Genomic DNA, 12,208 nt, shown 5'->3' on the forward strand with positions numbered 1-12,208 from the left:
TTTCTTACAGAAGGCTTTGTTAGATTAAAAATAAAACTATTCTGCCTCCATGACTCCTATATTTATTTTGACACTGTCTCACAAAAGTAGCCCTATACAACATGGAAAGTTTAAATACTATAATCGCTAAATTGCGAATTGAAAGTACAGAATAGTAAAACCGGAGTTTACAGAGAGCATTTGAAGGCAACACCAGAGCAGCGCAGGGGTTATTGTTGCGCAAATGGAGGTTCAGTCTGATAATAGTAGCCATGTAGGACAACTATTAGCTAAATATAATCATACATTTGAATGTTATACATCCCTGGTTAGCCCCCAAGAGCCGAGCTAGCGAGCTAACCGCTACGTGTGCACTACATATCCCAGGGAGCCACGGGACTGTCAGTGCCGTATCCAGGAAGTCGTTTTTGGTTGTCAAGCAAACTTTTGCTTGAAAGCAAAGTGTCTTCAGTCTGTAAAATGTAGAGACATTTTATAGTCTACAGTTTCCCGCAACAGGTAAATATATGTTGTACGAAAACTACTATATAATATTCACGTCTGAATTACACGTCGTTGGTATTCGAGTAGAACATGAATTAATTAGACCTTTTCACGTTAACAATAAACGTTGAGCATACAATAGTAGCCTAGTTACTGCTAGCTTGTTTGCTAGCTAGCTAATTAAACGCTTTTTAGATAAGACAGATACAGGCAGATTTAATCAGCATTTTTTCTCCTTGTTGGAAAACCAGTAAACCAATGTTCTCACTCGTTGGTTATTTCAGGTAGAGGATGAGTTGCTGCCACGCATCTGTGCCCCAGGAGGTCCGGCCTGGCACAGCACGGGTCCTAGTGACTGAGCTGAGTGGATCAGGTCACATCAACCCAACTCCTGCCACAAAACCCTGCGACGACTCTGAAACAGCATTGGAGCCTTACCTGTCTCCAGAGAAGCTGGTAGGTTTACAGAAGTGGCCAAGGATACAGTCAGTGTTCAACCCACTGATGCACACTTTTCCTTTACTTGTTGTTGTTGTCTGTTCATGTGGTTGGTATATGTGCATAAAAAGCTGCCCTCAAGTAAACTTTTGTTATTTTATCCGTCATTTTAATTTACAAGTTGTCTGTGATGACTGGGGTTGAGGGATCACATTGCAAATGTCAACATAGAGATAATGTTTAACATATATAGCACCAATTTTTGATTTTATTAGTTTTATTATGTGTGTATTACAACATATTCTGCACCTTCCTGTTCCTGGCAAGCTGCTATATGAACAGAAACTAGGCAGCACACACTGTGCAGATTAGTGTTTCAAGATGAGGCGGGCAAACACATAATTTCACATCACAGGCTTCACAAAAGTTGTGACAGCGGAGTTGAATATGGAATCATGACGAGTAAAGACAGACGAAATCCAGCTCAGCATGCCAGTACAGGTCATCTGGTTTACTGTTAGTTTCCGTTCCTTACAGGAATCACTGTGCGGAACTGGGGACCTCTCTCATGTGACGTCGCTGGAGATCTGTGTAAACACACAAGAAAACACACTGGGTAACTTCGGTAAGCAATACAACATGGAATTTATGCATAAAATAACGGCACAATTTGGATTTTTTACCTCCCGATACATAACCGATATTTACCTGCTTCTCATAGCCAATAAAACAACCAATCATTTTTAGATTTTTGTATTTTGTAGGCAATTCATAACCTGTACTTGACGCACATCTGAGAGTAAGAAAGGCTAAGCTGTAGTGAGCAAAGATAGATCATTTAATATTCCACAGTTTGGACTCAACCAAATGTAGCTGACATCACTCTTAAAACAAAAGTAAAGAACAATGTTGAAGCTGGGACATCTACATCTACGCTGGCGATAAATTATTGGCTTGATAAATTTCGTACATCCCTACCACACAAACACAAAAGGGGAAGTCTGACAGCAGTTTTACACTGTGTGCAATGATGAATCATAACTTATGCCGGTTATAATGACCACAAAGACAATCAGAAACCAGACCTAGATAAGAGACATTTAAAGACATTGCTATGACGCACACACTGTACCTGTCCCAGACTTCCTGTCAGGTGTGCCAACCTCAGTGCAAGATGACTGAGCTGATAAAGGTGGATGAGCATGTTAATTATGCTCACCTTTGTCCTTAGAAAATCCTAGATTTTACAACGAGTGCAGACATGACAGAGCGCGTGTGAATCACGCCGAGCAATCTCGCGGTTGCTGTATGTTGTGCTCTTCCTTTTGATTAATTGAGCTGGAACACCTGATGAGGTGAATTTGGAACTGAGCCAAGAGGCTCGTTTAAAAGCCAATAAATAATCACCCCACTGTCACATCAAAGTGAGAGACATGGCTTTGTTTATCTGATCTTGTCTTTTAGGTGCCTACTTGCCCAGACTAGTGAAGCTCAGAATGAACAACAGCATGATCATGTCAGTAAGGTAAGCATGAAGTTACATAACATACAGACCATCTACTTGTTTTCTTTCTGGCTTGCAGCATGTTCCTCTGAGAACACACTCAATCACACTCATATTATGTCATCATTACTTCATGGAATACTACAGCCGCAAAGAAGCTGCAAATATCGAAACCCACAAAATTGCATTTGTGCAACTGTCGTAGGATTCCTGTCACCATATGACCCATCTCATATATAGCTTCCTTTGAAACAAAGTGAGTAAGACCTTACTGAAAAGAGAACTGTCATTTGGCGGACAGCAGTACAGGCACATTGGGTTTACCGTCATGCCCCACACTGGTCACACCTGCTTGCAGATACATTTTAGTGACAGGCAGTGGTTTGTAGCAGAATAGCAGCTCAGAAGGCACAGGGATGTGTACCTGTTGTGTTTAGCTTGGTTGCAGTGCAGGTGTGGGGCTCCGCTCTGCCAAGGTTTTCCAACAGGGACTTGTAATACAGTGTTTCTGTACGGATGATGCATGTCGCTGTTAGCAAACCAGACACCAACAGATGTGGTGTACTGTTCTCAGGACTGTTTTTAAGGATAGACACAGGTGGAGAACAGGTTCACCCACCTGTCTCACAATAGGACAAAGAGGGGTTTTTGGCATATCAGCTTTCAAATTTGTCCACTTGGACACTCGCTTTAAAAAAAGAAAGGAAATAAGCACAGTTTCTCGTGGATTGTCCTACCACTTCGAATGCAGCCGCAGCTGTGTCATCAAAGTTGGATAAAAAAAAGCAAAAAACCTCCAGGATGACACACAAATATTGTAAATTGTCCTTACAGGAAGACAGGTGGAGAATTGTTACCCTAGAGACTGCCGAAGGATCAGAGAGGACAAACAGAAAGATAGGGAGCTGTCCGCTCCACCCTGAGAGTTGCGGAGCAGAGCCAGCCGGACATGCGCTGCCTCTGATAGCATTTCCTGCTCTGGGCTGTGGGAGCTGTTGTGCAGAGGGTGTTACGGACTTGTAGATACTCTGACTGAGACTCTGCTTGAAGGGTCAGAGCAGGGGTGTGCTGTGGAGACAAGTGGGCGGCAGAGGAGAGGCCTGCATTTTGGGGAAGAGAGAAGAGCTTCTAGCTTGAGTGGCCAAGGGACTGGATAGCCTTTCCCATGGTTCACAGTGTTGTGCAACTCCCTTCCCTGCCTCCAAATCAAGTCTGTTCTATTTTGCCTCCACAGAGACCTGGGAACCACCCTTTCCCACCTGCAGGTGCTGTCGATGTCTTGCTGCTCCCTACAAGACTTAGATGGCATTTCTACTTTCTTCTCCCTCAAGGTAGAGTTTATAGGTTACAGATTGCTCTGTGGAGAGACACTTCAACAACAAATCGTCATGGGGTAAAAGTGCAATGCTTCCCTAAGTTTATTCTAAACATTTAAATGTGTATATTGAGCAACAGGGAAAAAAAACAATTATGACAGCCTTGAACAAATTTCTCAAGTTGGTTTTGAAATTTGTTCCTTAACTTGACATGAGTCACGAGTCTAACAGCACTGCAGGTCACTCCCATATATCAGTTTCTCTACTATTGACTCTGTGTTTAAAGGTCCCATATTCTGCTAATTTTTAGATTCATACTTTTAAATGCTTTAATGTTAAAGAGACACGTTATCTTTCTCGTACCATCCATTGTTGCAGCACCTCTATTCGCCCTCTGTCTGAATGCTGCTGTCTCTTTAAAGCCCCCCTCTGGTGTATTTACGCATTTTAATGATATTTCATATTTTCCAGAGCTGCCATTATTCATATATATATTTAAAAAAAAATTAAAACATTTGGCTTTAAAATGGAAAGACTATGTATGCCTATAGGTGAATCTAGGATACATTTGTCATATGTCAACATTATCCATGCTAGTGATGTTTATCTTGTTAAAACAGCAGTCCGGTTACCATGGTAACAACTACATATGACTATTAATCACACTCCCATTCAGTATTTGAGAGCGAATGTTGACCATTGAACAGGAAGAACAGGTCTGAGCATTTTGATTCTTTCACAGTATTCATAGTACCTAGACCTGCTTTATAATCAAAAAGACATGTAAATCTTCAATGGATCAATCTCCATGATACTTTAAGTACAGCCTCCGTCTGTTTCAGGAGTTGTACGTGGCCTATAACAATGTGTCAGACCTGAGTCAGGTTGGCATGCTGGAGAACCTGCAGCTGTTAGATCTGGAGAGGAACGATGTGGATGACCTGGTCCAGGTTCAGTATCTGGGGCTGTGTGGCAACCTCCAGACACTTATTCTCGAGGGAAACCCTGTGTGTTTGTGCCCTAACCCCACAGCCCCCCAGGTATGTTCTGCTATATTTGTTTATACCATGAATCTATATATTATACACTGGTCACCGCCTGCAAAAAGAGATGGCACTTGAATAAGGTCACACAGATCAGGTTGAGCTGTTTTCTTTTTTTTTTCCATCACCAGAACTTTCTGCCTGTCCTTGTCTGGCTTCTTGTTTGCCTTTGTGATTCAGCAGACACGGATATTCGACAAATAAGCATTTTTCCATAGGGAGTGTAGCGGAATTGGAGCCATCAGGGGAGAGCCAATATTAGCTACAAAAGTCATGCATCTGCCTGTGCTGTACTCAAGACATTAAAACACTTATTACTGATCAGCAGTCGTGACACCATCCAGACACAATAATGCACTGATGATGATGCGTGTAGTCTTTTTGATGGAGGTGTGAGTGTTATAGTGTTTTAGCTCATACACTTAAAACCATGGATTTATGTCACTTGATGTAACGGTTTCTGCAGGGCCTTAAATCCAATCATCTGAATTTTAAGACCTTAAATTGGCTTTAAATGTTATAGATTTGATTTTGACTTTTATGAAGTTGCCGTTTTTAAATAGGTTTTTGGAGAACACCCAGACAGTGTTGTGTGTTGTGTGAGTGTGGATTAATGCAGCATTGCCTGTCATCAAAAACATAGCTACATCTAGATGTGGAAGTTAAGTTGAAATAGTTTCTGTCAACATTACTTTAATCTGATATGGACCAGTGCAAGTGCAATGAGTTACGGCTCAAGCAGAGTGTGTGTATTGTTTCTTTAAGCCTGTTGAACAGAAAAAATTTGATCCCTGCTGCACCTTGTACAACAAAACTCTCTATCTCTGGGTATAAAGGCTTTAGAGTTGCAAGGGAAGTCAGAAAAAATGCCACCACCAAACACCTGCCATCGGACATAATCTTACTATCCACATCGAGAGCATTACCAAAGTCCAACCCCAGTACAACCCACTCTGCGCTAACAACATTAAGTCCTGCAAGTCCCTAAAGGCACCTCCAGATAGCAAGTATGGTTTTTTTGATGGTATGGGGCTGAAATAGGACATTTATAATGTTTTACAAAGGTCTTTAAAAGTCCTAAATTTAACTTGTTGAAAGCTGCAGAAACCCAGTAGCCAATACAAAATGGTGCGAAGATAAGAGTCACAAATGTGGCAAAAGGCAAAATGAAAGAACATTAAAAAAAGAAAAAGAGAATGGGTGGAGATGAATTAAAGCTTGTGCAAGCAGCCAGCCATAGTTCCTGAAAAGAAACTGGCTGGTTGATGTCGTAAATGCCAACTTACAAAAGCAACTTTTGATTTTGATTTAGGTATCATTTAGTTGATCTCCTCTGTGTTAGCAGGCTTTCAGCCCCTTTGTCGGATGATGACCAAAATGTAATTAGCATGTGCCGAGACATGAAAGTATCAATGTGACCTCACCGCTCTGTATCTGGGTCTTCGGCACAGCAGATACGACACAGGGAGAGCAGGAGGCATCAAAATAATCAAACATAACAGCCACGAAACTGGCACCGTCCTCTGCGGAGACAACATGACACAGACATAATGCTTTAATATTACATTACAGTGCTATTTGATCCCTTTGAAAACTGGCCAATACATTTTTATTTGGATGTAAATGGCTGGGGCATGAAAGGCGGCTCACCATGCACACATTCAGTTATATTGAGGGTAGAAGCTGCATTTCCACCTTCTGCTGATTGGAGACACAGTGTGCTGTGAGTTTTTTGGGCCACTGTGAATGTGTTTATTTACACCCACCAGCAGAGCATTAATTAGGAAACTGGGGCAATGAGGGGAGATGCTGAGCTGAATATGCATTAGGCCTGCGCTTTGTAGTGAGTGAGGGGTTCTTGGGTTTTGCTCCCTTGCCAAGCTATCACTCTTCTTGCTCTCTCTCTTCCCATCACACACACACATCCGTTCACTTCCTCTCACCCAGCCCTTATTCTCCTCCTCTTTTCTCTTTCGTTTCCTCCCGGCCAGGCTTTCACTCTCTTTTCCATTCATGCATCTGTGTGGTTTGGTGAAGGCCAGGAGTGCTGAGCTCTAATTTGATCGCTTAGTAGCTCAGTGATTCACTGGACTCCCTCTGCTCTCTCTTCCTCTCTGTCCGTCTTTTTCTCTGTGTGTGCTGACAAAAGACCAGAACTCAGCGCCTGCATAGTTTTATGTCGTTCCTCAGATTCATTAGCACAACATAATGGTCAAAACCGAGTTCCAAAAATATGTAATGATGCTAGCTCATATGTATTATCTTAATATGATCCTAGTATCTATTGATAGACTTAGAACCGTCTAACATTTGGACTGCTAGTGTATCACTGTTTTGGTTGGTGGATAAACTAAAACCTTTTTTAATAAACTTTATGCACACAATAGAACAACAGGTTACCAAGGCATTGTGTGCCCAAGGTAGTAATATATAGTTATATATATAAAAAAAAGCAAACATTAAACAAGATTATATTAATTACAGACATAAGGTCATAGTTTTCACAGCTTTAGAGTCTTTTAGTATTTCAGTGTCAAGACATGAAGACAGAGAGGTTTTGTGTCCGTTCTGCCACGTAAGGGGACTTTAAGTACAAATTAAGTAATGAAGTTATTAACATACATTTTCTTTATAGTATTATCAGCAAAAAAAAAGCCAAATCAAAAGACAACTCATTTCCAGTTTGAAAAAGGAATAAGGATGTTTTTGTTTTTATCTGTGAAGTGGCTGATGGAGCAAAGAGCGTATTTTTAGCCTTTACAAGAGTGGACAAAACCTGTATAATATTTTCAGTGACACATAAATTGTTGTCTTTTAAATGTCCAGTTTGTAAGATAGTTCATCATCGTGTCTCATTCCAAACTGACGATTTGCGGGAACAAAAAGCATCAGATATTCAATAATCAATTATCATACGAATTGGAATTTAAAATGTGGGTCAGAATAAGTGTCACCTGGCATCTCCTTTACGTTAATCCTGGTTCGTTAGCGCCTATCGGACCTCAAGTAGCCCATAATACACTATGTAGTTGAGTATTTTTCAGTATAACAAAAGTGTGCGGTGAATGAATGGAGCCTGTTTTGAACTCCGACCTGAGTAGGCTGTTCATTACATTAGCCCTTCATATCATTGTCACTGGCATAAATGATGAAGCCATTGCATGAACATGTGCATCAATGATGTTTTTGATAAAGACGGCACTGTTAAAAACACTGTTATATAATGCACTCATCGCTTGTAGTGTTTGAAAAGCTACATGGCATTAAACTGAAATAATTATCTCTGCACCAAACAAAGGGTCAGCTTGTTTGGCGTGCTGGTGCGAGTCACTGTAGTGAAACAGTGCGTGCAGCGTCTCACTTTTTAAACAGAATGAAATGAAAGGATATGAGTTCATATCAATATCAGATTTTAAAAATGTAATTTACTGTGAGATGTGTTATATTTCTGTAGGTATGACAGTTCACAGACCTCCCATGAGACACCTGAATCTTCCTCACAAAGTGCATGTCATTCAAAACAATTTCACTTCACCGTGGATACATTTAAGTCACACTTTCAAACTAATATCAAGCTCCATACACTCTTTCCTCCCTTCTACCCAGACGACAGACTATAGATATCGGGCTGCAGTGAGGGAGTTGGTCCCTCAGCTGTGTTACCTAGACGATTTAAGGGTTGAGGAGGACGGGCGTAGCTGCAGCACCACCATGGGAGAAGACTGGGCCATTCTCCGAAACTACATCAGAGACTCCACTCAGACAGCCACTGAAGACGGTGTGTGTTTGTATATGTTGTTCTGAGTCATACGATGCAGACCAGTTAATTACAGCTGTGTATTTAATGGGCCACTCACGTTTGTCTTTGCAGAGGAAACAGCAGACGATGCATGTTCGTACAGCAGACCCGCCTCAGCCAGGCGCCCTGCTTCCAGCCGCTCCTGTGTCTGGCCCCTCTCCAGACCCCACACTGCCTCCAGACCCGTGTCAGCGAACAGGCCTGGAGTTCTCTCCCCTCCTGGATCCAGACCTGGTTCTGCAGAATCAGAGCTGGCCACAGTGGCAGCAGAAACCAGCGCTTTGACACATGGTCAGGCTCTCCAGTGGCTGATCGTTCACATCCAGTTTTAACCTCATCAGTGTTATAAAGTGGTCTATTTTCCTGCTTTGGTGCCTTGATCAACTATACGTGGCAAGACCACTGACCCACGAGAACCATTTCCATCTTGTATTTGAGTAGTTTTAGTGCTGGGTCCTTTCTAGTCACCCTTCACAGATTGTCAACAGCAATCTTTGCTCCACAGTGCCACCAAGAGGACTTGGTTGTGTCAGAAGACGGTTTCATTTATATATTTTTCTTCTATCTGTTGATTCTCAAAGGAGCTGGCAAGATCCTGTTCTGTGGAAACCCGGTCCAGGCTATTCGAGCAAGGCGAGAAAAGTTGAGGGTAGGTGGCGTGCGTTGGAGGAAGGAAACAAAAAAATTCCTTCATCTCAGTGAAAAAAACAGCGTGTTCTTTGTCAATCAGATATCAGATTATTCCGCAGCAGTCTTTCATTTCTTGCTTGCTGAAGAATATTTAATGTCAACTGAGGGGAGCAACAAGCTTTATGGGAATGGAGAGGCCATATTGGCTGTCTGACACCACCAGCTCGTCTCTTCGTGTCATGTCAGTATAAACAGAAGGTAGTAAATTATTATCAGGAGTCACCGACACAGTGTCAGAGTGACTTGACAGACGGGGCTCTCACTGCCACAACCATGTGATCTGTCATACTGCCAAACACACATCGCTGCTGTCAATCTCCGTCTCCCTCTTACCTCCTGTTCTGTCTTTCCCTCTTATGTTTGCTCTCGCTCCCTATCTGACCGTTACTCTACCATCTATTCATAATTAATGCAATCAGCTCTCAGGCCTCTATTCTGTTTTGTCTCCATGCCTCCCTCCCTACCTCTCACGCTCATTTGCCCTCTCCTCCGTCTCATAGACAGCACCCACCAGGTCTACTTTCACACCCCGTGACCTGCCCATCCATGTGCCAGAACACACCTACGACCTTGAGGAGTCTGATGTTCGAGAACGCGTCGACGTGCTAGCAGAGCTGCGAGCTTGGAGAGAGCAGCACAGCAGGTACTAACTAGTTGCGCACTACAGGTGAATAGGATAAAGAATTTAATAGGTGTCACTATGAAATGTCCCCAGTTGATAGCTAACATTTAAGTTGCAGTACTTAAGAATTGGTCACCTTAATTTCATCGCAACAAAAAGGGCCAGCAGATCCACAATAAACTTACCCAGTTCATTGCTTACATTAAGGGATTTTTTGTTGGCTTACAAGCTTTCTGATAAGGTAAGAGGCTAATACAATTAAATGTGTGTTCAATTGCCTTAACTTCGTATTTTGGACATTTTCTACCACTTGTTGGAAGCGAAATAGCCCAAAATCTCAAAATGAATCAGGGCATTAAAAAGACAATGCTGACTGAATTAAAAATCTTTCTTCTCTGTTTTTTTAGGCGTCTCCAGTCCATAGAGAAAGAAAGAGCACCACAGGTTCTGGCTATCCGGTATAGTGATGAAGAAGAGGGGGATGATGATGACGAAGAAGAAGGCTTTGGTGGTGTGAGGAGTGAGGAGAGTAGTGATGAAGAAAGTGAAGAGGAGAGGCATGGCGACAGCCTCGATACTGCCTCACCGGACTCGTCTTTCCTGTCTCTTTCCCCAGGTGAACACTTGCTGACTGATCAAACTTGAGAGAATTTAAGATCACATATAAGTTGAACACAAAAACATAAATGATATCCCAGTAGATTAAAAAAAAAAAAAGGTAGCTACTAAATCTTCTGCAATGATTTTGTTTTGTTTTCAGACCTGCATCACAGAGAAGCCTTGTCACCTGAAGTAGCTCGACTGTCGCTCTCCCCAGACACTGGCCTGTCCCCTTCCCCCCCTCTCAGTGCCACAGCAGCCGCTGGAAATCACAAGCCACCAGGGATCCGTGCACGTAGGCTTCGACAGACCAGCTCACAACATTTACCTGATTTAAGCAGAGTAGGTTGCCTCCGTAGGACAACCGCAGAAGACACAGTACTGACATCCCAGAGGGCCCAGAAGGTGACCAGGGCAGATCTGCCTGTGTTGCCCCTGCCTGCACACCTACCCCGCCCTCCTCCAACAACTCCCCAGGGGAAAGGGCTCATGGATCCATGGTATGGTGTTATTCAAGATTACTTTTTATGCCAATATGTATGCGTTTATACAGTTCAAAAAGGATAGAGGGGATCTTTAATTGTTCATAACGTTCTCTGTCTCGCAGTTCAAAGATGGACAGTACAAGATCAGATGCACGGTCTCGCAGCAAGCATCTTCTAACTCCTCAGATGTCCAAACCCCTGGACAGACCGCCGATTAGTCGTCCTCACACAGCCAGGGCAGCCCTGCAGAAACATCACACGCACCACAAACCCCAGCCCTGCAGAGGGAGCTCACACCCAGACTGACTCCAGAATTGGCATAAATATTGTATTTGGTGATCAGTATTGTGGGACTGTTACATACATTTAAATAACAGAGTGGTAGCATGATGGCCATTGAGGAGGATACCACACTATTCAGAAAATAACATTCCCAGGCCAACATCCCGTGAACATATATTGCTTTCATACAATTAAGAGTGTAACTTGAGGCTATACCAAGATAATCCCTCTAAATCTACTGAGCTGCAGGTTTACTCCTGGCTGTTTTGGCTGGATGAAGATGTGACTAAAACCTCTCGTTTGCAATTCTCAGGTTGTAATATTGAATGATTATAACCCAAATGCTACCTTGTCTTTCACATGATTAAAAAAAGTCTTTATTTGATTTTGGATTCTCTACTTTCATTAAAACTGAGCCGAATGAAATCTAACTGTTCATTCCAGCTCAGGTTTCCTGCTGTGTCAGTTATCATGTGGAAATTCATGGTGCAATAGTCAAACGCCGCCACTTGAGGGCACTATCTGTAAACACTGAATCCAAAAAGCCACTGCTTCAATCACCTTGAGAGAACAATCCTTCAAATCCACCACCTTGAAACACAAGATTCATTCCTTCTGTTGTGTTTTTGTCCACGTCTAAAGCGGCATTTACATCAAAGAGTGTGAAGTCTTGAGCATGCAACCTTCAGCCCTGCTGACTGCCGACACAGGAGAAAATGTTTCATGATGCCCTGACCGGTGCACAATACAACTAATGGAGTGGAACAAATCAAGTCTATTTAGAGTTTTTATATTCCAGCTGTGACGTATCCAATTGTTCTCCAGGAGCTCAATGGGAAATTACTCATCTATTGCTCTGTGAAGAACAATCTCAGACTGATTTTCTCCCCCGAAGACAGAAGAGGCAGCCCGCATCACACCGTAGCAACTTCTAAGGGCAAATAAA

General features: G+C 42.5%; 1 protein-coding gene across 1 annotated transcript; it reads left to right on the forward strand.

Moving 5' to 3' along the window:
* Positions 1-210: 210 nt before the first annotated feature.
* Positions 211-11,647, forward strand: lrrc56 (leucine rich repeat containing 56). Its single transcript, XM_030424816.1, has 13 exons — positions 211-498; positions 768-939; positions 1,459-1,546; positions 2,386-2,446; positions 3,660-3,756; positions 4,584-4,781; positions 8,391-8,562; positions 8,656-8,874; positions 9,165-9,232; positions 9,774-9,916; positions 10,303-10,511; positions 10,656-10,995; positions 11,103-11,647. The coding sequence occupies exons 2-13, from the start codon at positions 775-777 to the stop codon at positions 11,284-11,286; spliced, it is 1,944 nt and encodes a 647-aa protein (XP_030280676.1). The 5' UTR covers positions 211-498; positions 768-774; the 3' UTR covers positions 11,287-11,647.
* The last annotated feature ends 561 nt before the right edge of the window (positions 11,648-12,208 follow it).

This window comes from Sparus aurata, chromosome 8 (genome assembly GCF_900880675.1).
Source record: "Sparus aurata chromosome 8, fSpaAur1.1, whole genome shotgun sequence".
In the NCBI taxonomy this organism is placed as follows: domain Eukaryota; kingdom Metazoa; phylum Chordata; class Actinopteri; order Spariformes; family Sparidae; genus Sparus; species Sparus aurata.